The sequence below is a fragment of the Diadema antillarum genome, unplaced genomic scaffold (assembly GCF_040938485.1).
Source record: "Diadema antillarum isolate AM-2024a unplaced genomic scaffold, OU_Dant_1.0 scf00000084, whole genome shotgun sequence".
NCBI lineage: Eukaryota > Metazoa > Echinodermata > Echinoidea > Diadematoida > Diadematidae > Diadema > Diadema antillarum.
The window spans coordinates 83,789-109,130 of NW_027270973.1; the positions used below are offsets into that span (position 1 = coordinate 83,789).

A 25,342-nucleotide genomic window follows, 5' to 3' on the forward strand; every position below is an offset into this window, starting at 1 on the left:
TGGTGCAATGAGGTGTGTACACAGGGTCGAACTGAAACGTACGTACACGCACTCGGGCTCGGACGACAGTATCATAATGGATCGTATTGCTTTTCCGTACCGGTTCCGTACAGTTGGGACCAGGGTAAGAGAAACGGGTCAGAAGAAGAAATTGAAGTAGTGAGTAGTAGACTACTGAGTATATAGGAGCTCAGTCAGAGGTCAATGAACTTTGATTTTGTTATTGTTGTTGTTGTTGCTGTTGTTGTTGTTGTTGTTGTTGTTGTTGTTCTTCTTCTTCTTCTTCTTCTTCTTCTTCTTCTTCTTCTTCTTCTTCTTCTTCTTCTAGATTCTTCTTCTTTCTTTCTTTCTTTCTTTATTTCTTTCTTTCTTTCTACACTTTCTCTTTCTCTTCTCTTTTCTTCTTCTTTAATTAAAACCAACAACCAAACATATCTCCGGGATTACACACTGATATCAGTATCACTGCTAATATTATGTGTAGATCGAAAAGGAACTCTTAAAAAGAAAATCTATATTTCTTTAACTTTATCTCTTTAAGCAGCTAAATCAGTGATTATCTTTAGTTTGGTGTGGAAAGCCTCCCTCAATTATTGCCACCCCCCCCCCCCTTAACCCTATAACCGAACGGTCTCTTAAGAAGGACGACGCCAGCACAGACCCTTAATTCTTCAAAATTTTCTCACCCTAATAAGCAATATACATATAGTTGAAAACATCATTTCCGGCAAAGGGGAGGGGGGGGGGGTGGCAGGATTTCATGGGAGGATAGAATTAGAAAAAAATAACCTTTAAGTTCAAGTTTGTTAGCTTAGTTCATGGGGGCACACACACACATTTCTGTTGCCACTTCCGGGTTTAATCAGCTGACCAAAAAAAAGTTCCCCTGCAATTTTTCCATTTCTCGTGCCACTTCCGAGTTTTATCGGCTGACAAGCAAAAAAAGCAAAAAAAAAAAAAAAAGGATTCAGCACACGCCCCTTTCATTATCTTTCTTTTAATTATTTTATCTATTTATTATATATATATATCTATCTATCTATCTATCTATCTATTGCAAACGGGGGGGGGGGAGGGTGACCATGGCTTTCTCTGCCACTCTCTCCCTCTCTATACCTCTATACTCCCCCCCCCCCCCCAGGTCCGATGTCATTTAGGTCTCACTGTCAAGTTCCCATGATTCACAAAGTTAGGCTATGTACAGTGCTCTCAAAAGACATTTGAGTTATGATTTAATCTTAGGACGCATGAACTTTGGACTTCCTGACATGTGCAAACACACATAGTTGTCATATCACGCTATTATTACATTACTCATGCAGTCTGTGCATAAAGATCCATGTGATACAGCAATGTGGTATGACTGCCAAGTACACGGTATGGGCCCTATTATGATAATACGCATACCCGGGAGCTCCCGTACTCAAACACCCTTACCAAACCCCCTGCCTTTATAGAGGTACACCCCTTGGAATTGATAAGTGGTGTACGAAGATGGCCCGCCTTCAGGTGTGGGAAGACAGGTGGACAGACGGTAGGATTGATTTCCATCAGACGGAGGTTAATGAGTGAGTCACATTCCAGTTTTAAAATTGGTAGGCTATCATTTCTACAACTCTTCTGCCATTGTCTGCGTTCTGAATGATATGAACTTTCAACAGGCAAGACAAGTTTTATTCTTCTTATAACATGGCCGTATTGTCCTTGGAGAAAGAACACTGACAATTATGTTCTATATTCAGAAGGGGTGGGATGGGAGCGTGGGAGGCGAGTATGGGTCCTTCAACACGAGGATTTTTGCATTTTAAGGAATTGAATATTCAATGGCGGTCTGGTGTACAGTTCTGGTTGAGGTGAGGATTTAGCTTTCAACGTTTTGCGAGACATTCAGAAACCACTCAATGAGATGTCAAAGAGCATGCAATTCTAAGGGGTATCAAAAGTTTATTTGATGAAAATCAGGTTTGAAATGGCTGAGATATCCAAAAACAAGGTGAAACAAGGAGATCCTAATAAAAGGCGTGGCCTGTCGCCTTTTATTATCATCACTTTTTTTGGACATCTCAGCCATTTGAAAACCAATTTTCATCTAATAAACGTTGAATCCTTCTTAAAATTACATGCTCTTTCATATTTCATAAGAGGTTTCTCATTATCTCACTTAGGAATGTTCAAAACATGAATCCCCACCTCAACCAGTACTGTACAGTCCCTTTAAAGAAGCCAAAAAAGCGAGAAGATATGAGATGGGGAGGGGGGCATTTCATTAATATTCTGTCCGGTTTGCTCTCAGCCCAATCAGATGCAAGGATTTCAGGAGCTTATTTAAGTTATGACAGTTTGTCAGAATATCTGACAAAACGTAAACACGATAATAATTCATGCCCCCTTGGGCGCTGTTTTATGAAAGTTGTCAGCCCTGACAAGCTGCCAGTCTATGACAATCACCATAGTAACAGTCAGTGCTTCTCAGGCAATTAAAGCCAATGGGATTTTGCTGAAATTGTCAGACACTGACGACTTGTCAGGGCTGACAACTAATTGCATGAAACGGTGCCCAGATAATCTATCTCGACTTCTCGCCTTCTCGAACATGAGAAGCGGAAAAGACGAGATCTCACAACTCTGTTCTCGAACCCGACAAATGCCCGAGAAGTTGAGAAGACGACTTATTGGATCTTGTCTTCTCGCACAATGGGACCCGAGAAGCCCCGAGAAGACGGGATGTTACAACTTGTCTTCTTGTCTTTTCGGACCCAAGAAGTCGAGAACACGAGGATTTATATCACACTTCTCGGTGACGCCTTGAACTTCAGTATAGGATAACGCTTGTACACCGTACAAGAGTGGATGAAGTGATGACATAATTATATCACGATGATGACGTGTATTTTCACACTTTATCACATAGCTTGACTTATGATTAGCAAACACAACTAAAACGGAACTATTCGTTATGGGATTTTTTTCTCATTTCCTTATCAAACTTTTAAAATCAACTCGATTTCTTTGTTGAATACAGATGATTAGTAGATTTAAATTTCATAAGTTTATAGATATAAAACTAATACTGCCATTAATCCAATGATTCTTCAAGTAAATTCCCAGAGCAAAGAACCAACTTCAATTGTAAATCTCCCTCAATTAACAGAATAGAGTTAACATAAGTCTCATCGATTTCTAAGATTCGAATTGTAACCCTATTGTTATCCTTATTGCTCACAGGTCATTGCTGCAGTTCAAAGATAAGCTCTTGATAAAAGACAAGAGTCGTGTCTTAGTGCCTCTCTGTGGAAAAACAGTTGACTTGAAATGGTAAGTAGTGTGAGCTATGCAGGAAGGTGGTGATCGTACTCATATTTCTAATGTTATCATTTGAGGTTGGATAACAAAACAAAACGATTCCTGATGGCGATGGTAACGATTACACAAATCAGGAAATCATGATAAATAGAAACTGAACCTTCTCAAGGAGCAAATGTTATTATTCAGTAATGGTAGACACTGATATGTGAAAACTACATGCCTTTCATATTCTCAAAGGAATTTATTTCATATTGAGTGTGATTAGCGAGCACACAATTCAGTCAAATTCATATACAACAGGGCAGAACCTGGAGAAAATAAAGAGTGCAATGAATTAACCAGTAAGTAAGCACTTGAAACAAAAATCGAAACTCTACTCCAGAAGGAGCTAACGAAAAAATGTGATGATTCTGGCCTAAATTCATTTTTCTCTCAATTATACTTTACCAGTGAAGTGAGCAAACAGGAAAAATCACAACACTTGCTATATGTAATAATTGTGTTAACCCATTTGTGTCAAATCATATCGAAGCTTAAAAAAATCATGTTCAATCTTTTCGGAATCTCTTTCTTATAACACCATTGCCCTGATTGCCATATCAAATGACATTATAATTTGGCTACGTGGTGCTTTAAATCAACCCTTTCCTCTTTCAATATTGGCCAATGATCGATGACAGGTTTGCTGATCAAGGTCATGAGGTGGTTGGCGTAGAGGGCATCGACCAACCGGTGACGGAGTTCTTCCAAGAACAGAAGCTTTCCTACACTAAAAGTGATATCCACGGAGTGGAAGGAGGGAAGCTGTACGAAGTAAATCAAAAAGAGGACCACAAATACTGAAACTTTTGTCCGTGTTTATGCTTACACTATTCCACAAAACCTTTATATCTTCATTACTTTTGCCACTTGATTAGTGTCACTCTATCGTTGGGCATGCAGTTTGAGTTATCATTGTATGTTTTGCAAAGGAGCTATCAATAGCCAAGGGCCATAGGCCTTGTCTTATAGTAATACGATTAAATTGGAAATGTACCACTACTTTTAATAATCCCACAGTCACTAAAACAACATCAACTCATACAACTCATACAAGTAGAAGGCGTTCAGGAACTGATAATCAATGATGATCAGCCTCAGAAAAACGTGTCCAATAGATGAGCTCTATATACCTCTTTGTTTTTGGTACTTGCAGGCGGTCCATTACTTTTGCTTTTTAGTTTTGAATGTACAACAGAGCATGTCAATCACAATATTTTGAACAAATTCTGTCTTACGCAATGTTATTAGTTTTTAAAGTTTGAAAGGCATCGAGTGGCAAGCTGGTTAGTTTGATATCATATTTCACAGACCGAGGTAACCAAAGAGCAAAATAATTTCTCTGAGGGGCACATTAGAGAAACATTTTTATTTTCATGCGGAATGATATTTCTTGCCGTGCGTTTGCTTACCGTAGCTGTATCTTCTTTTCATTTGGAACAGAGTGAAGATGGCAGAATCAAAATATTCGTGTCTGACTTGTTCAACCTTACAAGGTGATTAATTGTGCTGAAATGTAAATGTGTAATGATGTATGTGTTTACTGTATTGTGAGTATAAATTATGTTTGTACGATTGTGTATAATCATATTGAAAATTGTATTATGTGTATACATGTACATGAATATACGTATGTATATGTATGAAGATATTCCTACGTGTACACCTGCCAACAAGAAGAATTTCCTAAATGGACAATAAATAAATCTGAATCTGAATCTGAATCTGAATTATAATCCTATCTCTGTTGGAAGTTCCCTATTACAGTATATGTTTATCAAAATGTCAACTCTGTTTGTTGTTCAGATCATATCAATCTCAGGCTTCTTTCCTTTATCTATTTTCTCATACAGTTAGAGAGACATTTTGTTATTCCCTTTATATAAAGATATATGATGTGAAGAGATTTTTAATTTTTGTGTAATAGCCGCATATTCCATAATACTGTTTGGTAGGTGGATTTATGAAGACGATGTTATCCTCTGCGATCTGCAACAATTTGCGAAGACTATGTGGAAAATGTTCCATGCCAGATTTGTTTTTTTTTTTCTTTGTGTGCATGAGTGTGTGACTTTTCGCTGAAATCATTTCCAAAAGAAGGAATACATGAAATTGAAAGTTAGAACTTCACAAAGTGAGAGGAATTGGGGAATGTTACCTTACACACCATATAATAAACAGCTTTTCCTGTATTGTTTATAATATCATGTTCAGGAGGATTGCTCAATCAAATTAGTATGTGGTATGTTGTTTGCTCTGTACAGGGATATCTTAGGACAGTTTGATGCCGTATGGGATCGAGGTTCAGTGGTGGCTGTTGATGAATGTGACAGAAAAGAGTAAGTATCTAAATAATTCAATCATATGTAGTTTTTAGTCAGATTTAGCTTTCACTGATGAAAGGAGCTAGATAGTTTGAAACCATTGGATCATGTTGAAGACAATGTGGATATATTACTGGTAATATTTTGTTTGTTGCCCATAAAGTAAAATGACATATTGTGTGTGTGTTTGTTTTTTTAGTCGGATAGCTACATTTTATACCAAAAGCACTCGCATATTTATCAGCAGATGTCAAAGGGAAACTCGCAGAAAGATGAGGTCTTGTGTCAGCTGTTCATTAAGTGACCAAGAAACATCATCTTTTAGCCACTGATCACTCATGTTCTAAATTAGTCTACAACACATGAAATATATCAACTGAATTACTTTCTTTCCTGTCTTGAGGATGAATTCAATAACTCTTCCATCTAGTCTTCATGATATTTTTGCCGATGATGAATGCTGCAGTGGTTATTAATCTCTTATTGAGGGCTCGTTACAATGTCATATTCCATGTCCAAGGAATTTCACTTCTTATTTTGGTATATAAATCTACACGGGAAAGAGATAAACATACTTTTATGATCTTCCACTTTGGACACTTTGGACACGTGGTGGAAGAGAAATAGCTCCTCGGAGTTTATAGTGAGCCATTCGCAACTATCAGTATAAGTTTGCAATTTGCCTAGTGCCTATACAGCTGTTGTTCATAGACTTTAAATGCAGTAACAGAAGTTGTCTAACTTTGCTGACTGACTATATTCAAAGGATGAACAAGACACTCGTCTCCTGTATACAAAAGGTATCAGAATTGTGTTGCTTGTCTATCATGCAAGAGATATGTGAACAAAATATCACCATGCTATTGAAATTGTTTTATTCTTATAACACCAAAATCTATGGGTATAAATATTAGTGAATCCAGTCACTCATAGATTTTCACTATTATTTCCAGCCACGATTTTTTTCTTCATATAAGTAGTTTCATATCGTTAATTGTAACAATATAGAGAGGAGATGGTGTAACCAACAGCACAAGCATCATTTTTGTGACACCGGACCCGGCTGCGTCACCACCGAACGTTATACAAGGAATCAACAAGAGCTAACTCTATTTCTATACGGCCCATGTGATCTCTCTTCTCTCCGCAAACTGTTCATCCACGTGGGATCAATTTCTAACATGAATTTGCATATATTAGTCATATTCGCAGAGATATTTACACACAAAAAAAGTAATAATCAGTGATTCCGATTCGGGTTGCTTATAGGACAGTGCAGTTCGTTGTTTTTTTCTTATAATTCTTCTTCTATATAAGTGGCAGCAATCGAATGTCAAGCAGTGCCTTGAAGTTTGGGAGCATTTCTGTAAATTTTTACACAATTTTCTATAAGATAAGAAGTGTGAGTCATCTTTTTCTCACTCTTATATAGATATGCAAAGGTCATATCTTCCCTGCTCTTACCTGGTGCAAGAATGCTTCTAGTGACTGTAAACTGTGATCCAGCAGAGAAAGTCAAAGATCACAAAGGTTTGTTGGGAACACAAATATAACGTAAACAAAATTGAGGGCAAAGATGATACAAAAATATAAGGGTATCACTTCCTAAAACAGTATATCACTATATATATATATATATATATATATATATATATATACAATGTTTTCTAGTTGTAAGCACTGTAGTTGCCGTTGGGCACCAACTAAACAGCTACTGAGTAACGCAGCTTGATCGTGTTGATATAATTAACTGCGCTTTTTTTTTAATTATGCAATGTTCGCAAATCTTCTGATGAATTGGGCTTCAGACTTTATTTCATACTCCTTTTAAAATTGCTAATCCTCGTCATAGTCACTGTTCTTGGTATCTTGCTTACACTGTTTCTCAACCACCAGCAACAATATTGTGTTCAGTATCAATGGCACTTTGAGTTCATAGATCGAGAGATCGTATAGTCAGACTATTACTACATACAGGGTGTATGGCAAGTACCAGTTCTATGGTTACCGTAGAAGAATATAGGACAGGAAGAAACTGTGACAGTACATACACTCCCCAGACTAAATATGAAAATGTTTGATTTTATGATGTCAGCTCAAAACTCACCTGCTTAGTTTTTGAAGGAAAAAAAAGAACGACAAGGTATTTTCTATCTTTTGTAAAAGATCTTTGTAAAAGATTCCTGGTAGTATCTCTATCCACAATTGCCTGAGGCCAATTAAAGCTTTTCATTGTGCCAAATAAATAACACACAAAATTATATCACATTGGCGTTTGCAATATCAGCCAGGCATGCAGCTTTGAAAGCATCTTGTGAATGCTTATAAATGAATATACTGTACTTTATAATCGCAACATATTTTATAACAAATAATTCTGTGTGAAGTCAAGTAAATGAAATAAACATCAACGCACGAACACACGTATTAGATACACGCACACACAAATGCTGTTCATTAGGATAGAAGGGACAGAGAGAGAGAGAGAAAAAAAAAACATGTCTACCAAGTCAGGAATATTTTTTGTTTTCAAATTGAATAAGGTGCTTATACATTCGAATCTAGAAAGAGTTGGGCTGTAAGATAACGTATTGAATCCCATTAATTTACCGTAGTGAACACGGCGATAATGACTACACATAAGATGTTAGTTATAGGCCTATGTTGAACATGTATAAACCAATGCCTATGTAGCTGGCATCACATGATTAGAATGTAGTGGATATTAGGAGGTTGCCAGAACTGGAAGTCCTCTATAGTGGCCTTCCGTTATAACGAAATCCTCGAGACGGGCAATTTTTGTCCGTTGTATCGAAATCTCGTCATAACCATGCATCAACAAACAAACAAACAAACAAACGATGAAAAACAAAGAGCGGATAATGTTGAGGCATTAATTTCTACTTCCATTTCGGGAATTTTGTTACAACCGAGTTTATTATACTGCGGATAATGGGAGTACACTGTGCGAACGTGATGTTCGTTTATTTTTTTTTGCTTTATAGCAGATACATATTGTACATCCAAAACGATCATAGTATAAGAGACATCTAGATTCATTCCTTGTATAATGCAGATATAATGACCCTCTTTGATTAATTTTCACCTCCTAATGGTAGGAGCTCCTCACGCTGTGACAACTGAAGGTCTACGGAGGCTTTTTGGTGAGTATAAGAAGGATCGAAATAAACGAAACTCTGTCAATCACTGAATGGTTACAACGGTTCAAACTGATAAAGGTCCATAAATACTTGTATGTGCTCATTTGTATATTTGAAGAGTTTGTTCGCAAAAACCGATAAGTCAATTTTTGAGGATTTTGAAGAACGATCTCTGTCATAAAGTACAAAATAATACCTTTTAAATGATATATTGGTCACTACATACAAAGGTACATTTTTGAAGTTATGGTCAAAAGAAGCAAAAATTTTCTATTATTCTCTTTATTTTTCTTGACCTTTAATCGCAAATATCTCCATTTGGCAAATATGGACTTATCTTTTTTTGCGATCAAACTCTTCATTTACACCTAATGATTGACACACATAGGGTCTAGACAACGTGTGAAATTGACTAAGATGAAGAGAAAACAAGAAGAATGATTAATCTCGATATTATGAAGACCGCCTCATCTGCAACAGAGTCTGCCAAAGCAAGGCGTTAGGTAGTGAAACATTAGAATGTGATGAAACATTAGACATGTTAGAGAAATTATTTATGTGATCCGGTTTCATTGTCTTTATTATTTGTTAAGTTTCATTTTTTCCACAGTCAAAAAATACCTAAGATCTATGTAATTAATTTATGTTTTGTTTTGTTTGAAATAAACAATGAAAATAAAATGAATCAAATTGAATTGAGCTGAATTGAATTTTCTCTGGCACTGACTTGAATACAGTATTTTATGTAATAGCTGCGGCAGACGAACACAAAATGTAGCAAGTGAATGGAGTTACCACACGGTATGATAATGTCCAATGAGTTTTAAACCTGACTTTACTTCGGTTTATTCTCTAATGTGTGGTATCATTTTTATTGATTTTAACTTTTCCAAAACCCGTCTTATCAAAACTTTTCGAAACCTTGTTGTCCCCACAACGTTCGGACAACCTCCGGAGAACAAAATTCCTCGCTTTGTGCAATGTATATAATTTCGCAGATGAGAATAGAGGTATACGTAAGTTACCGCGACGACGTCCGAACAACATTCGGCGTGGAGAGTCGACGGGTAGGATACAAAAATATTGTCTGAGCGTTGTCGGGGTAACTGATTCGAAAGCTCTTTGAAGACTTGATGCAAAGTGTGTCTATGATTGTCTTTCTGTTCTTCAGGTGAAAAGTTTACTATAGAACTGCTGTCCGATGTTGAAAATCTGGAAAAGAATCCGAGATTCCGACTGCGTGGGCTCACTTGGATGCGAGAACTTGTCCATGTTATGAAGCTGAAATAGCGGACATTTAAAATGAAAGACGTAATCTAAACAATATAATTAATTATGTGTGTGTGTGTGTGTGTGTGTGTGTAGGGAGGTGAGACGTTACCTCCCTGGTGTGTGTGTGGGGGGGGGGAGGGGAGACTGCGCTCTGTGTGTGTAGAATTCAAATGTCACATAAGCCCTTTTAGCTTGTTCTGGACTTTTTGTATATGTATAAGGCACACGTGATTATTCATTGTTCTTTACAGTTCATCTTTACCTGTTCATCTACTTTCTTTTCCTTTCCCTTAATCCTCTTCTTTTCATTCATGTTTTTCCTCATCCTCCTCTTCTGCCTTTTCCTTCTTTCCTCTCTCTTATCTCCTTCTCCTTCTCTTCTTTTACATTGTGCAAAAATACTCAACAGTGGCGGATCCAGAGAGACCCCCTCTTTATTTTTCATTAAAACAAAATAAATAAAAAGAAAAAAATGGGGTGGGCGCGTGCGTCCCCCCCCCCCCTTTAATCTTGTAAAGGCGCCTCCCCTTCACTGCCCTTTACGGAATTCCTGGATCCGCCCCTGCTCAATGTCTTTTGAGAGAGGTTGTATGGGGTCAACCTAGCTTTTATGACTATTATTCAAGTTTTTTTTTTATGGATGTCCGTATGTGGTGGAAATTGAAAAAGGCAATCCATGTATTATTTTGCATTTCAGCTCGCATACTTTGTGTCCCATGATTCAAAGTCTGTTAAGGCCATGAGAAACTACCGATAAGTTTAGAAACTATCCTGGAATAACTTTATCTGACGGCAGTTTTCATTAATATATTGCACTTGGAATTAATATGCCAGTCTTTCAACTGTACGTGACACTTGAGCTGAAAGATTATGTTTTTGTAACATGTAGTCTGCATATCTTTGTAGCTGTCACGTTGAACCTATTATTATCTAGTAACATCTGTCATTTCAACGTCACATTTGAAACAAAATAATAGAGCAAGTAAAATAGGCCTGTTAACTGATTCCTCGTTAAAAAGTGCTGATATAGGTGTTTCTCCCAAAGAATTATTGTTTCCAAGTTTTTGATTTACATGTTCCAGTTGAATCCTTGGAGTCCAGTTTGCGTGTATTTGTGATGGGCTAGCAAGCCACTGGCAATCATTTTGAATGTCAGAAATGGCTTGTACTATACCACATTTTTATCTATAAAGAGTTATTGACGTTGCGCAGTATGCTTACAATGCTTTTGTGTGTGTATGTGTGTGTGTGTGTGTGTGTGTGTGTGCGCGCGCGCGATATATATAGTAGGCCTACACGCAGAATTAATATGGTTCTTAGTTGCAACAATGTCTTTTGAGTACTTCTTAAAATAATTGTTTGTTATAGCTTTTGAAAGTATTTGATTGAGTTGGTCAAATAACATGGGGGGGGGGACTATGGGAGAGCTCTCTGTAACTGCAGAGCGTCGTCATAGAGTGCAAGATACAAGATTAGAAGGTTTTATTGTATAATTATAGCCTTTTTCAAGGCTCTCTTACTGTAACGGGCGAGCGAAGCGAAACCCTACTCGGCTGTTGAAGGGCTCTCTTCATACAGCGAGAGAGAGGGCCTTAAAAAATGCTATAGTGTAGTATAGGGCAAAGTCTAGTGGCTGTAAAGTGGATCAACCAAAACAATGGACAGGGCTGATTTCAATTCATATGTGTAAATAACTTTCATTCAAATCCATGTCCACAAGTCTCCTAGCAGGCATTGTTATACTATGTGTATACCATGTGACTTCCATAAGGGCAAGTATACAGGATTAAGTGTTCCACGCTATGAGGCTCTTATCTCGTAAAATAATCCAAGATACTTTTCTATGACTGATATTACATGATATGGCAGCACTTGATAATTTAATATTTTTACTAAAAAGAAAAATCGGAGTTAAGAAAGCATTCTTGCATCAATTATCTATACTACTCATTGATTATTATACCTTTTACTACTCACAATGTGTGCTTATTTGATTTCATATCGCCATTATCCATACCGTCAGATATAGGTTGATCTTCTAGTAACAATAAATTCTCAAGTTTTGTCATATATTTGTGTGCTGGTCTTAAAGTTGTCCTGTTAGTTTTCAATTTTTCTTTTCGATTTTTTTGTGAGAGTTGTATATTGATAGGGCTCTATTTCTCCTAGGCCTACGTGAGAGCTGCAGCAGTATTCTTTTGATGCTTCTTCAAGTCCCCCGCTTCAACACTCAATACTATGGCTCAAGTTCCTTTTCTGTCATGGCACCCACCCTCTGGAACACTTTACCCATCTCTGTTCGCACCGCACCAACACAAGAGACTTTCAAAACTAAATTGAAAACGTATTTATTTAATTAATACTTTGGTCATTCTTCGTAATTTCTTTCTTGTTGTTGTTGTTGTCATTTGTATTGTTACATAATATTTCTCATTGTATTGTTATCATAGGTATTGTTGTAAAGCGCATAGAGACTTCAGTGTAACCTGCGCTATATAAGCAGAATAGATTATTATTATTGGTTTGTGTTTCGATGACTACTGCGCATTCTTGCTTGTGCTTATGTGCAAAGCTAGATATGTGATCCCTAATCATTATGATAATGGTCCTCTACCATAGGAGACCTTATGTTTATGATTATTATTCATGCCATATAATATATTCAGTGTTCACTCAATTTCTATATGGGGGAAAGATCTGAACAAAAGACACGAGCGACAACAGAATGTGCGAGACAAAAACAAAACAATAAATGGTCACACACTTGTTTCTAGCCGCGATCGAAATTTCTCATATCACCAATAGTATCAACCTTCTTTTATCGTTCCTCGCCATTAAATCTATATTCTCCATAACGCAGGATCAATTTCTCTGTATCCATGCTATGATAGGCCTCGTGTAGAATTCGTTGATTACCATCGATACACCCAACTTGATGACAGTCATTAAAAAAAATACAACACACCCACAACTTTGTAACAGACTCAACATGCACAACTTTATTGATAGAACCTTATTAAAATCAACAGACACTGCCACAAGCACTGACAAGTCACTGGTCTACTACTGAGTTGTTCTGAATCTCACATTCATAATAATAGTAATAATAATAAACCATATTTATATGGCGCATATCACAAAAATAGATTAATGTCTCTATGCGCATTGAAGGAAAAAGGAACTAATAAATAGAAATAAGGAAAATAGACATGTGTGAGAGAGAGAGAGGAGGCAAAACAAGATGAAAAGTGACAGAGCTGTGATAAACATTGCTTAGTTTTAAACCTGGTCCACGGACATGTTAAAGAGATATGTTTTCAACAAACGTTTAAAATTATGTACTGTATTAGTTTGCTTAAGATAACGTGGGTAATTTGTTCCATAACTCTGCTGCTGCCAGTTGAAAAGATCTTGCGCCATAAAATTGTGTTGATATTGTGGGGGTGTACAACAGAAGTTTGGACTGAGAGCGAAGATTCCTTGCTGGACGATATTTTGTTATGAGCTGTTGGAGGTAAGTAGGAACTAGTTCTTGCAAACACATAAATACCATGATTAAGATCTTGAAATCAATCCGTTGCTTTACTGGCAGCCAATGCAGTTGTCTTAAAATTGGACTTATATGTTCATTGAGTCGAGTACGTGTAACCAACCTAGCAGCAGAGTTTTGTATTCTCTGCAACTTTTGGATTTCATTGTTCGGTAAACCATACAAAATGCCGTTGCAGAAATCAAGACGAGACATTATGTGAGCGTGAACAAGTTTCTCTGTCGACTTTTTTGAAAGGAAAGGACGGATTGTTCCAATCTTGCGCAAGGCAAACGAGGCTGTTTTACAAATTTGATTCACATGGGCTGACAATGTCATATGTTTATCCAGTCGTACACCAAGGTTCCTGGCAGAGTCAACTATACAATTGCTATCAAATGAAATGCTTTCAATCCTACCGTATTGCCTGAATTTGCTTGTAAAATGCAAAATTTCACTCTTATCTTCATTGAGTTTAAGACCATCGTGAACTGACCAATTTCTTATGTCGACCATACAGGCTTGGAGTTGCAAAATTGCTGATTACCTCTCTTTACCAGAATATATACTTGTGTATCATCAGCGTAAATCATACTATTTAGCTTGTGTGCACAGATAATGTCATATAGTGGGGCAATATAAAGGCTGAAGGCAACTGGGCCAAAAACTGATCCTTGCTTATGCGGACAGAGGAAAACTTAACATCTGATTTACAGTTGTCAGTTATAACCACTCTATGTGTCCTGTTCTCAAAATATGACGTTATGAGTTCAAGAGCCATACCACCAATACCATATCTATCATGCAAACGAGATAACAACGTGTCATGTACAATCATGTCAAATGCTGCCTTATAATCAAGTAGGAGTAAAATTGCCTCTTCACCTTTGTCGAGGCACTGAAGGATATCATTGACAACTCTAATTAATGCAGTTTCACAACTATGGTACTGTCTGTACACAGATTGCGTCATGACATACAAATTGTTTTTCTCAAGATAAACGTTCAGTTGATGGACCATGATTCTTTCAATCGTCTTGCTAAGGAATTTTAGATGAGCAATCGGCCTGTAGTTTTTCAAGTCCTCCGGATCCAGTCCAGCTCCCTTGATGATATGTGAGATATGAGTCTTCTTTGTAATGCATCCGGGAAACGGCCGCTTGCCAGAACCAAATTAACTATCCTTGTGATTATAGGAGCTAGCTCATCAATGCACCTCTTAAGCAAGTCCGTTGGGATTGGATCCAATTCACACGTGGTAGATTTTGAACGAGAAACAATTGTTTTCACCTGCAGTGGAGACACAGCTTGAAATTCATCAAACTTCAGGTTAGTTGTATGAAATATAACATCACAAACTTCAGGACAAGATGCAGGATCGAGGGAGGAAACAATGTTATCTGTTTTGTCAGCAAAGAAGATACAAAACCGGTCTGCCAGAGATAGACCATCAACACTATCCCTTGGCAGTGTTTTATCTGATCTCTCCCACATGTTACTGACTCTGCGAAAGAAGTCTCTTGGACCACAGCCTTCTAATTGCGCTGAATGAAAAACTCTTCTCGCCTGGATTAAGACTGCATTATAGAATGATGCCTCCTTAAGAAATATCGGGTGATCATTCATGTTGAAACGAAATATGAAAACAAATATCCTGTCAACTCTTCACTTTTTTCAAAAGTTATTACACGTGTACTGCATTTCTTGGATACGTAACTGCACTCAACGGATTGTGGGTGTTTCAGCCGCAGAATGAATGAACAAAACAAAGTCAGGGCCCTTTCGTAAACCTTGTGATAGAAATCAATCAATCACAAATCTCTTGAAAGCTGCAATAAATCGCAACCTGTGATAGATTGATTGCAGTTCACCGTCTTAATTTTAATCATAACTTTTTATGCCTCCGCCAACGAAGTGGCCGGAGGCATTATGTTTTCGGGTCGTCCGTCCGTCCGTCCGTCCGTCCGTCCGTCCGTCCGTCCGTACGTCCGTCCCGTTTTGTTTTTGTCGATATCTCAAGAACCGTGTGGTAGTTTTACATCAAACTTGGTATGAGGGTATATCCTGGGGGAATAATACTTTTTTTGGATTTTAGGGTCACGGGGTCAAAGGTCAAAGGTCACAGGTTATTTTGTGAAAAAAAAGGTTGAAAATTCATGTTTTTCTCCATATCTCGCAAATGGTTCAACGTATCTTCATGGAACTTAGTATATATGCTTGTTCCAATGGACAGTGATTATCTAGGGAAGTTGGGGGTCATGGTTCAAAGGTCAGGGGGTCAAAGGTCAAGGTCAACTCCTCAAAATATCACTACTCTCCTTATATTTATGCAATGCCTTAAGGTTTTTTTTACTTGATGTATGCATGTATTACCCGATATATTTTCTGTGGGAAGTTTCTTGCCAAGAGGTCAAAGGTCAAAAGGTCAAAGGTCAAGTGAAAGTGTTGAATTGCACTTTTTCCTCCATATCTCAAAAGTAACTCAAGGTATCCTCATGAAACTTACATATTTATGCATGTTCAACCTAACAGTGATTCTCTTTGGAACTGTGAGGTCAAAGGTCAAAGGCCAGGTTTAGATAATGCTATTTTCCCATTTGATACTGAAATTATACTTTTTCTCAATGCCTTGAAAATTACTCAGTGCATAAACTTATAAAAGGGTCAAAAGTCAAGTAAAAATCATCAGTTCCCCAAATACCTGCACTCTGACATTTTAATCATTCATCCAATTGAACCTAGTTCTACGACAGTGAACATTCAGCACATTTGTGGCAAACCTGTCATTTTAATATTTTGCCAATTGTGTGAAACTGTCATCACACATTGTCAAGACATTGTACTATAGACGGTTAAGACCTATTAGGAGAGCCATGCATTATGGCGGAGGCATATCAGTCGCCGTAGCGATATATCTAGTTTATAAGATGGATTTGCATTCAATCGTAAACTTGTGATGGATTTGAATCAATCACAAGTCTTTACAGGACGAGCTTTCGGAACTAAACGTTGAGGGCAGTATTACAAAGTAAGATGGCCGCTTCCAGTGGATCACACGGGGAAACCTCGTCGATGACACAAAATGAAGGTCAAGTCAGCGAACTTGGACTGCTTCAAGTTATGGAGGCGTTAGTTGGGGAAAACAAGAAACAATACAACTCAGAAATGCGACAGTATGGAATTCCCTTTCCTCCTAAAACCCCCGAAGAACAAACGGTAGAACGAGTCATGGACAGCTGCACCTTCAAGACAGTCATCAGCGGAGTGCTAGGTGAGTAACTTACGTACCGAGTACTGAAGGGGAACGTGGCCGTGCGTGGCCCGTGCCCGTGGGCCGTGGACGTGTGGTGTGGGTGGGGGAAGCGAAGATGAAGCCATCCATCGCCTATCGGGTCGTCATGGTCGTTGCTGCTTATAATGCCAATAATGCCCAGTCACGCATGGATGCTCGCTGGCGCCGCCTATTTCAATGTCCACTTAGAAAAATCTTGGTGTCCGAGCTTTCCTTTCTCACGGTCAGAAGTCGATAATAAACGACGATAAAATTATCGATGATGGCGTATTTATAAGGCATAATCGTGTAATTCGTGATACATACTGCCAGTAGTCCCCACCGCTGAGTGTCCGTACTAAATAAAACCCTACCTAACCCTATACCCTAACCCTAACTCTCGGGTGCACGCGCACTGCGGTGGGGAGCGGTGGTGGGGACTATATCACGATTCATACCGATGATAATTACCTCTGCCAAGGCGAAAAGGAAGGAGGAGGTTAAAATTAGTGATGAAGTTTTTAATGCCTGGATTTGAATGAAACTGGAAATGAAGCAGGAAAAGTTGATAATGACTCGAGGAACAGATGATTAGATTTTGGTAGTGATCAGGGAATTTTTATGGATTTTCAAAGGAAATTTTTAAACTTTTGGCATATAGGGCCTAATATTCAATAAGGTCAAGGAATTTGGGAGTTCTGGCTGTGCATCCTGGAGAATTACATACGCGCACTATATCTAAAGCGCATGCTCTGCTGATGACATTTTAAACAAAGGTGCCGCTTCTATATTGGGAAATTGCAGCATGTTTTATGCCAATTATGGAAATGAGTTGCTGACTTGGCGGAGGTCTGCACTCTCTGAGTGCTTTTCTAGATGATATACAGAGGTCAAACTGCCCATAATTTGACTAGGGCCCTTTAAGCTATTTCATAGAAGATGTTAGGATGGCAACTCTTGCTGGAATGGCAACTTCGAATGGCAACAGCCAATCAGGAAGCTGCTGGATTCTTGTCGGTACTATGACAATTGCCATTCCTGCAAGAGTTGCTATCATATCAAGTTTTTATGAAATGGGGCCCAGAACACCGTCCAAAATTAGACCGCCAGCTATTTTGCTATACCGGCTACTATTACTAGGGTAAAGCTGTACATTTACATACGTAGAAACGCAAATGCTTTTTTGCGCACAGCTGAAAATTTTGAGTCAGATCAGGCCGATAGGTGCAGCAGCCCTGCATTGAACATACCTGGTAGCACCCATGTTTCAGTGGGTCACTGCACATCGCTTGATTAAAACTCCATTTTCGTCAAAAAAGCACAGACAGATTTTTATTGTTTTCATCATGGAGAGTGGACATGTGTGTTACGAAAAATCACTGTGGGAACTAGCAACAAAATTATATGTCAGATGTGAGAATGATGAGAGGTGAACAGGGGGCCTCATGAACATCTTGCCCTGAGGGCCTCATGAGCAGGAGTCCCCCTCATGAAAATTAGCAAGTGCACTCAGAATACTAGTAGAAATCTAGCTTTGTTTACCCAATAATTATTTGCTAAAGGGGGCTGTATGCATAGTGCATTGTAGAAGACAAAACTTTCGGTTGTGACTTACCCACCATTTGCACTTGGTAAGTCTGTTACCCAAGAAACAACCTGTGTTTAGATTATAAAGAATTTATCATTGTCATGAGAAAGGTATGCACTTTGGAAAATTGGAAAATTCTGCATCTTTCAAAAGTGAAAATATGTTTGTGTTTATTATATCACAGGCTTTGGACTTGGTGGGGCCATTGGACTGTTTGCAGCCAGCGTCAATCCCATCGACCCTGAGCTTGCAGCAAAGCAGAGGGCACGGGATGTCATCAAGGATATGGGCAAGCAGTGTTTCTTCCACGCCAAGAACTTTGCCCTGATTGGTGCTATGTTTGCTGGCACAGAGTGCATCGTGGAATCAGTGAGTATGCAATGTAGCTGCAATTTGCAAACATCAGCAGGAAAAAATGAAGAAGTGAAGGCTTGTATAAGCACCAGTGCTCTCAGCATTAGGCAGTGTAGTAGTTAACTTGATGACTGTGATGAATTGCGGGATGAAAACTAACTTGTTGATAAGCTAACATTATCTCTTTTCAGATATCAGTATATTTTGTGATAACCTACTTGTTCATTATAGTAATGCTGTCATGCTATATGTTAGACTTGGATCATATGATTAAAGAGGTGATGTAGTTTTGGTTGAGATGGAGATTCAGATTTTAACTTTTTGCGAGATAATTACAAACCACTCATGAAATATTAAAGAGCATACAATTCTAAGAGGAATTCAGAGTTTATTTGATGAAAATTGGTTTGAAAATGGCTGAGATATAAAAAAACACAGTAACAACCATTTCAAGACCAATTTTTATCGAATAAACTGGAATTTCTCCTAGAATTGTATGCCCTATAATATTTCATATTGTTCGCTGAGATGAAAAGGGCGTGAAGGTACCTCAAACACTATGGCTTAAGTGGCAACTTAATGCCCTTACCATTCTCAGCCGAAGATATGAGGTTTCTCATTATCTCACAAAAACAGTTAGAAACCTGAAGCCCCATTTAAACAAAAACTATAACTATCCCTTTAAGCTGATTTTGAAATATTTTGTCAGAAGAATTATACTTTACTCAATGAAAAAAGTTTGTGTAACTTGTATTGTGCTTGTGCATTCCTGTAAAGCAGTGAAATTTGATAAGTTCGCAGTGTCTTTCACTCATTTCATTTTATGTCTGTCTGTCTCTTGTGTCTACTCATTTGATAGTATCGTGGACAGAGTGATTGGAAGAATAGTCCTATGGCTGGATGTATTACTGGAGGTCTCATTGGATACAGAGGTAAGCTACCAAATGATTATATCAGAAGTAAAAACAACTCTCAATTATTAAGCCATAAAAATTTGTTAGGAGGATGGATTTTTTTTTTCTTGATGAGTTTACTCAGGAAATTCTTCATACCAATGGGACTCAAAATATATTCATGTATGATGAATGGTTTTAATGGATATTACAGAATGTTGTGTTTTAGCAAAGACGTACTGATTCATGAAAATGATCTTCCTTGCAACTGATTATTTGAATTAGCACACAATAACCCAGTAAAAATTTTGTCTCGTATTGCTTCTTTTTTTCTTCCCTCCCTTGCATCTTTATTTTCTTCTCTTTTTTTCCAGCGGGGCTTAAGGCAGGAGTTGTTGGTTGTGCAGGCTTTGCTGCATTCTCAGCTGCCATTGACCATTACTTCAACTTTCACTGACCTCGGCCTTTGAATGTCCACTGTAGCAGCCTGTGGTGTGGCAAGGACCTTTCGGGTCAGGTGCCAGGCAGCCGTGGAGGGTCACGTGAAGAGAGAGGCTGGACGTTTTGCATCATGTCAGGTGTGGAGCTCTCGACAGCTCTGCGAGTGAGAATGGCCTCTGTGATTGGAACCTCCAAGCTTTGGACATCTTTGTGAGTGTTCTGGTTGCTTTGAGGAAACTGGTACTCAACTGTTCTTTCTCATCAATCGCACACTATGGGTAAAATGAGTGGTCAGTCAGTGACTAAGAACAAAAACTCCAGTGTGACATGTTAAGATTCCATGGAGGAAGCAAACTTGTAATTCATGCCTGTAATCTATTATGTATGCCCGTCTATTTCAGTTTTCTGAGATTTTTTTGAAAATTTATTTATTGCTTTTTTCTTTCTTTTTTTTTGGTATTACCAGTAGTACTACTTCTACATGACTCATGGGCATGTTCATTATGGCTGGAATATTTGTTTTCATTGTCCATTATAACAAGGGGGATAGTAGTTACAGGGATCAGATGTTTCATAGCTATGATCACAAGTGAGCCCAAAAAGCGAGTGTATCCAAAAATTGATGGTCAGTCAATTCATTACCAACAGTGTATTTCAACACTTATTTTCCCTCATTTGCATGTCACATGCAGATCCTGCGTTTTGTATTGCTCCTGTTAGTTCAGAAACATTTGGCACTTCAGATACTCAACTTTGTTCTGCTAATCTTGTCCTGCAAAAGAAGCTGGTGTTTCTGAGAATTCTTGTATAAATACCCCTTAGATGCACTAGTTTTACGTAGGTTCAGTGCAATGCAGAGAGGTGTAAATGCAAATTACTTCAAAATTGAGCCGCTTTGGCACTCAAGTAGTGGACTAATAATAATAATAGTTATTGCACAGTTTCTATGAAGCATATTGACCGATTCTGTGACGCGCTATGTGTATTTTTGGCATGGGCGCAGCCATAGTGGGTGTCTCAGCTGACCCCCCTTCCCATTCCCCACCCCTCTCCCTACATTAGTACGCGCGCAGAATGAATAACTGCTTTAGCCAATGGGCGTCTCGTACTGAATGCGCGAATGCTTGCTTAGTGCGCGAATGCTTGCTTAGTGCGCGAACCTTTGTTACAAGTGCGCGATAAACATGTTGCCCGGGGTGGGGGAGAGCGGGGGGGGGGGGGGGTGTCGGCTGATACACCCACTATGGCTGCGCACAGTGCCATGAAATGTCTGCTGCCCTCAACGAACCCGAATCGGTCAATATACTCAACTGCACATAACTATATGATATAATGAAAAGAAAAAAAACCCAAATAGATTAATAAGAAAGTAACACAATCTAATTCTTAACTGAAGATCGTACAATATAATGAAATCAAAGGACTACTAACTGCATAATCATAATTCATAAAGGATATCTGATATCTGGGAACCATGCAGAGATGTACTGAACTGTGACTATGGGAAGCTTTCCTGAAATAGATGTGTTTTTAAGAGGATTTTTGAAACTGTTCATTGATGATTTATGTCTGATTGAGGGAGGGAGATTATTCCAGAGTCTTGGTGCAGCACTAACAAAAGCACGGTCTCCTGAGGTAATTTTCGTCTTGCAGCATGGATGACTGAGGAGCATGATGTCATTTGAGCTACGAAGTCTGTAAAACTGGGTTGTTTTTATGGTGAGAAGTTCGCTGAGATAGGTGGGGGCCAGACCATGGATAAATATGATCACAGGATTTCATCTCCTATTGCTTCACTCATTGTCCAGTTGATAGATTGTGTATCCCAAAGTTTGTGTCCGTTAGATGATAATTATATGAAGAAGCAAATGCCAAAAGTACCATACACATACTATTTGAATGTTATCTGCTCTGGTCTAGATATGAATGAAATGCCATGTATTTGAGTAAGGCTAACAGGGAGTACTGTAGAACAAGAAATTTGGTTGCCATTTTATGTGTAAAACATATGTCATGTTGAAATGTACATGTAAATAAAAGGTTATATGAACTTAATTTGGCTGTGCTTTGACTTTTCAGTTGACAGGGATGTTATGAAATTTTCAGACATTGCTGTAACTTATTGTCGGTAGTGCTTGTTGTAGTCTAACTCTTGAAATGTACCATTCTTTGTTTCTTTGTTACTTTTTATTCATCATCAAATTCAGATAAGCTGTACAATCTCAGTGGGTTTTTTCCATGTACATCATGTAGTACATAGTGTATATACAGTAGTTGGATTGCAGAACCATGTTTTACATGTTTATATGATGCGTGTGTGTATGTAGTGTATATATATATATATATATATATATACTCAGCACAAAAAAAGAAAGAATGTAAACACTTTTTCAAGTTCATATTTCTCATAGAAAATTTGGCTAAATATTAATGTTTTATATAAAGGTAATTTAATTAAAATTAAGAATCTTCTGTCAAATTCAAACGGCAAGAAAGAGGCAATATTAACAAAAATGGTAGAAATTTCAAATATTATTTCAAATTCAGAAATTTGAAAATTGTATTTGGTTTTTGAATTTGTCTCGTGAACCCTTAAATTATTCCTAAATCAAAAGAATGAAATAAAGAAACTGTTAATTTCATCACCTTTGCAGCTTACTCCCTGTGTCTTTTCAATTTAGATTCGACAGAAAACTCTGATTTTCCCCTTTTGTTTGTGTTTGAGGATGTAAAGAGATACGAGGGGCGAAAACTTATTTTTGCTATTTCATTCATGTATCTCGTTGTGTTAGATTGGTCTTTTGTTATCATTGCTATCTTTAAGGGCGTTTACAAATGAATGACAAAACGTCAATTTTTGCAATTTTTGCGTTTGTGTCTTGAAGGACAAAATTCATTGTGTTCACTCATGCGTGAAATTCCCCATATGTATTAACCTACCAGGTTGATAGCCAATTAGATAATCTTTAATATGGTTTATACCACAGTAATTTTGATCAAAATCTTCTATGAAAAATATGTGCTGGAAAAAGTGTTTACTTTCTTTTTTGTTGAGTGTGTATACATTCACACAGAGCGGATGATTTTGCAGCCTGAATTTTTACTTGGTCGTGACTGGAATTTCGTTATAACATGTTCGTTATAACGGGAGTACACTGTATATATCTCTATATAGCTTTATCTCTCTCTCTCATATATATATATAATTATATAATCATGTATGTATATATATATATATGTATATATACATGTATATTATATATGTGTGTGTGTGGGTGTGATTGTGTATGTGCTGTCCACAGAAAGTACTGTTGTTTGTTTGTTGTTGTTGTTGGGTTTTTTTTTTTGGGAGGGGGGGTTTCCCTAGTGGTGCACACGATACATATAACCAATGTGTTGATGGTAACATTAAAGTAACAAAATAATTGATAGAATATAAATCTTTACATTCCAAAGTCAATGTTTTAGTGTGATTGCTTATTACTTTTAAAATATACGGAGATAAGATTATGTGTTTATTGTCAAGCAAAGAAAAGTTTTATCAACATCACCAATGGATAATGACATTTGCATACTCTCATTTTCTCTGCAATGAAACATTCAATATCTACGGCACTGTATATACAAAAACTCTGTAAGCTCTGTTTTTTACCGTTCATCCGTACTGGCGTTCCCACCCACTCCACCAGCTCAGGACTACATTTTCACTCGCTAGCTTTCCTTCACACTGACGCCGGACTACAGTCATACATTACTCTATGTATTTCACTTTCCAATTTTCACCAAAACAAAACAAACAACATTAACAACAATCCGAATAAAATATACAGGCACATCGAGACTGCAGTGCCCCATTTCAAGAAAAGTTGATATGATAGCAACTCTTGCTGAAATGGCAATTGTCATAGTAACGACAAGAATCCAGCTTCCTGATTGGCAGTTGCTATTGAAAGTTGCCATTCCAGCAAGAGTTGCCATCCTAACATCTTTTATGAAATGGGGCCCAGGACATGTTTCCTGTCGACGTCGTGATCCACCATTTTAGTTCTCTTTTTACAAAGTATAGAATTGCCAGTCGCGCCGGCTGCGGAGTAGAGTCTACATCAGATTTCTCTACCTCGGCCTATAATGAAACAATTTTATTGTTGAAGTATAAACATAAAAGCTACTAAATGCATCCCTAAAGAGTTAGCCTTGTCACTGTTTGCGTGGCAAGTAAAGTGAGTCATTGAAAAAAAAAATCGAAACAAATGTAGCCAATGATAGTATGATACGATGCACCAAACGAGTGGTCTAGAATTATTGGTGATTTGAGAAATTTCGATCGCGGCTGTAAGGAAGTGTGATCAATATTTTTGTTTCACGCATCTGTTGTCGCTCGTGTCTTTTGTTCGCGATCTGCCATTGCTTCGCAAGCTATTTAACCCAGTCATTACCACGGGCGACTGGACTGTGGAAGGTCCCGATGATGCTTGAAAGTAGTGGCGCATGAGAGGGTTAAGATTGCAGTTTGTTCGTAACGCATTCAGACAGGGATTTCCACCGAGAGCGAAACACATCTCACTGCATCACAGGCGTTGTCGTTTAATACTTGGTCTGGTCCGCCCGTTGCACCATGCTGCTTTCGCGCTGTTTCGTTGGTGCTGGAGTCGGCATTTTACTTTTGGCAGTCGGTGTACTGTCTGCAGGTTTGGGAAAGACAGAACAGAAAAAGATTGTCAGTGGCAGAATCGAGGTGAGACACGTGCATTCTTCTTTCCTCTGCGTCTGTGTTTTACTATTCATGAAAACGGCTTATCTGCCTTACCATTTACTATTTTTGTAATGAAGATGATTCATTGCCTATTCTAATTTTCCTAGAATAATGAAAAAGTACTTATTGAATTATCTCTGTAAGAAAACAGGGGGTTATAATATTACCCTTAATATGTTGTTGTTAGTAGGGAATAGTAAAACGGTAGGGAGTGTGTACTTTTCATTCTTGATAATCACTTTCGGTATATCCTTGTCCATAATATTATGTGTGACATCACAGTCTGATCAAGCCTTCTCATCCAGCAATGGCAACACTTGAAAAAAAAAATCATATCTTTTCAAGAGATTGCCCAATTTTCGTCAAAGTTTCACTAATGAGTTCCGATGATATTGCTGCATTTACTCAATG

General features: G+C 37.9%; 2 protein-coding genes across 2 annotated transcripts; both read left to right on the top strand.

The window, feature by feature from the left end:
* Window positions 1–1,392: 1,392 nt before the first annotated feature.
* LOC139717874 (probable thiopurine S-methyltransferase) lies at window positions 1,393–10,187 on the top strand. Its single transcript, XM_071629362.1, has 8 exons — window positions 1,393–1,568; window positions 3,226–3,315; window positions 3,987–4,119; window positions 4,789–4,841; window positions 5,610–5,684; window positions 7,102–7,199; window positions 8,789–8,833; window positions 10,002–10,187. The coding sequence occupies exons 1-8, from the start codon at window positions 1,495–1,497 to the stop codon at window positions 10,118–10,120; spliced, it is 687 nt and encodes a 228-aa protein (XP_071485463.1). The 5' UTR covers window positions 1,393–1,494; the 3' UTR covers window positions 10,121–10,187.
* Window positions 10,188–16,558: 6,371 nt separating this feature from the next.
* Window positions 16,559–20,467, top strand: LOC139717875 (mitochondrial import inner membrane translocase subunit Tim22-like). The gene is made up of 4 exons (XM_071629363.1): window positions 16,559–16,902; window positions 18,675–18,859; window positions 19,704–19,776; window positions 20,112–20,467. The coding sequence occupies exons 1-4, from the start codon at window positions 16,665–16,667 to the stop codon at window positions 20,192–20,194; spliced, it is 579 nt and encodes a 192-aa protein (XP_071485464.1). The 5' UTR covers window positions 16,559–16,664; the 3' UTR covers window positions 20,195–20,467.
* The last annotated feature ends 4,875 nt before the right edge of the window (window positions 20,468–25,342 follow it).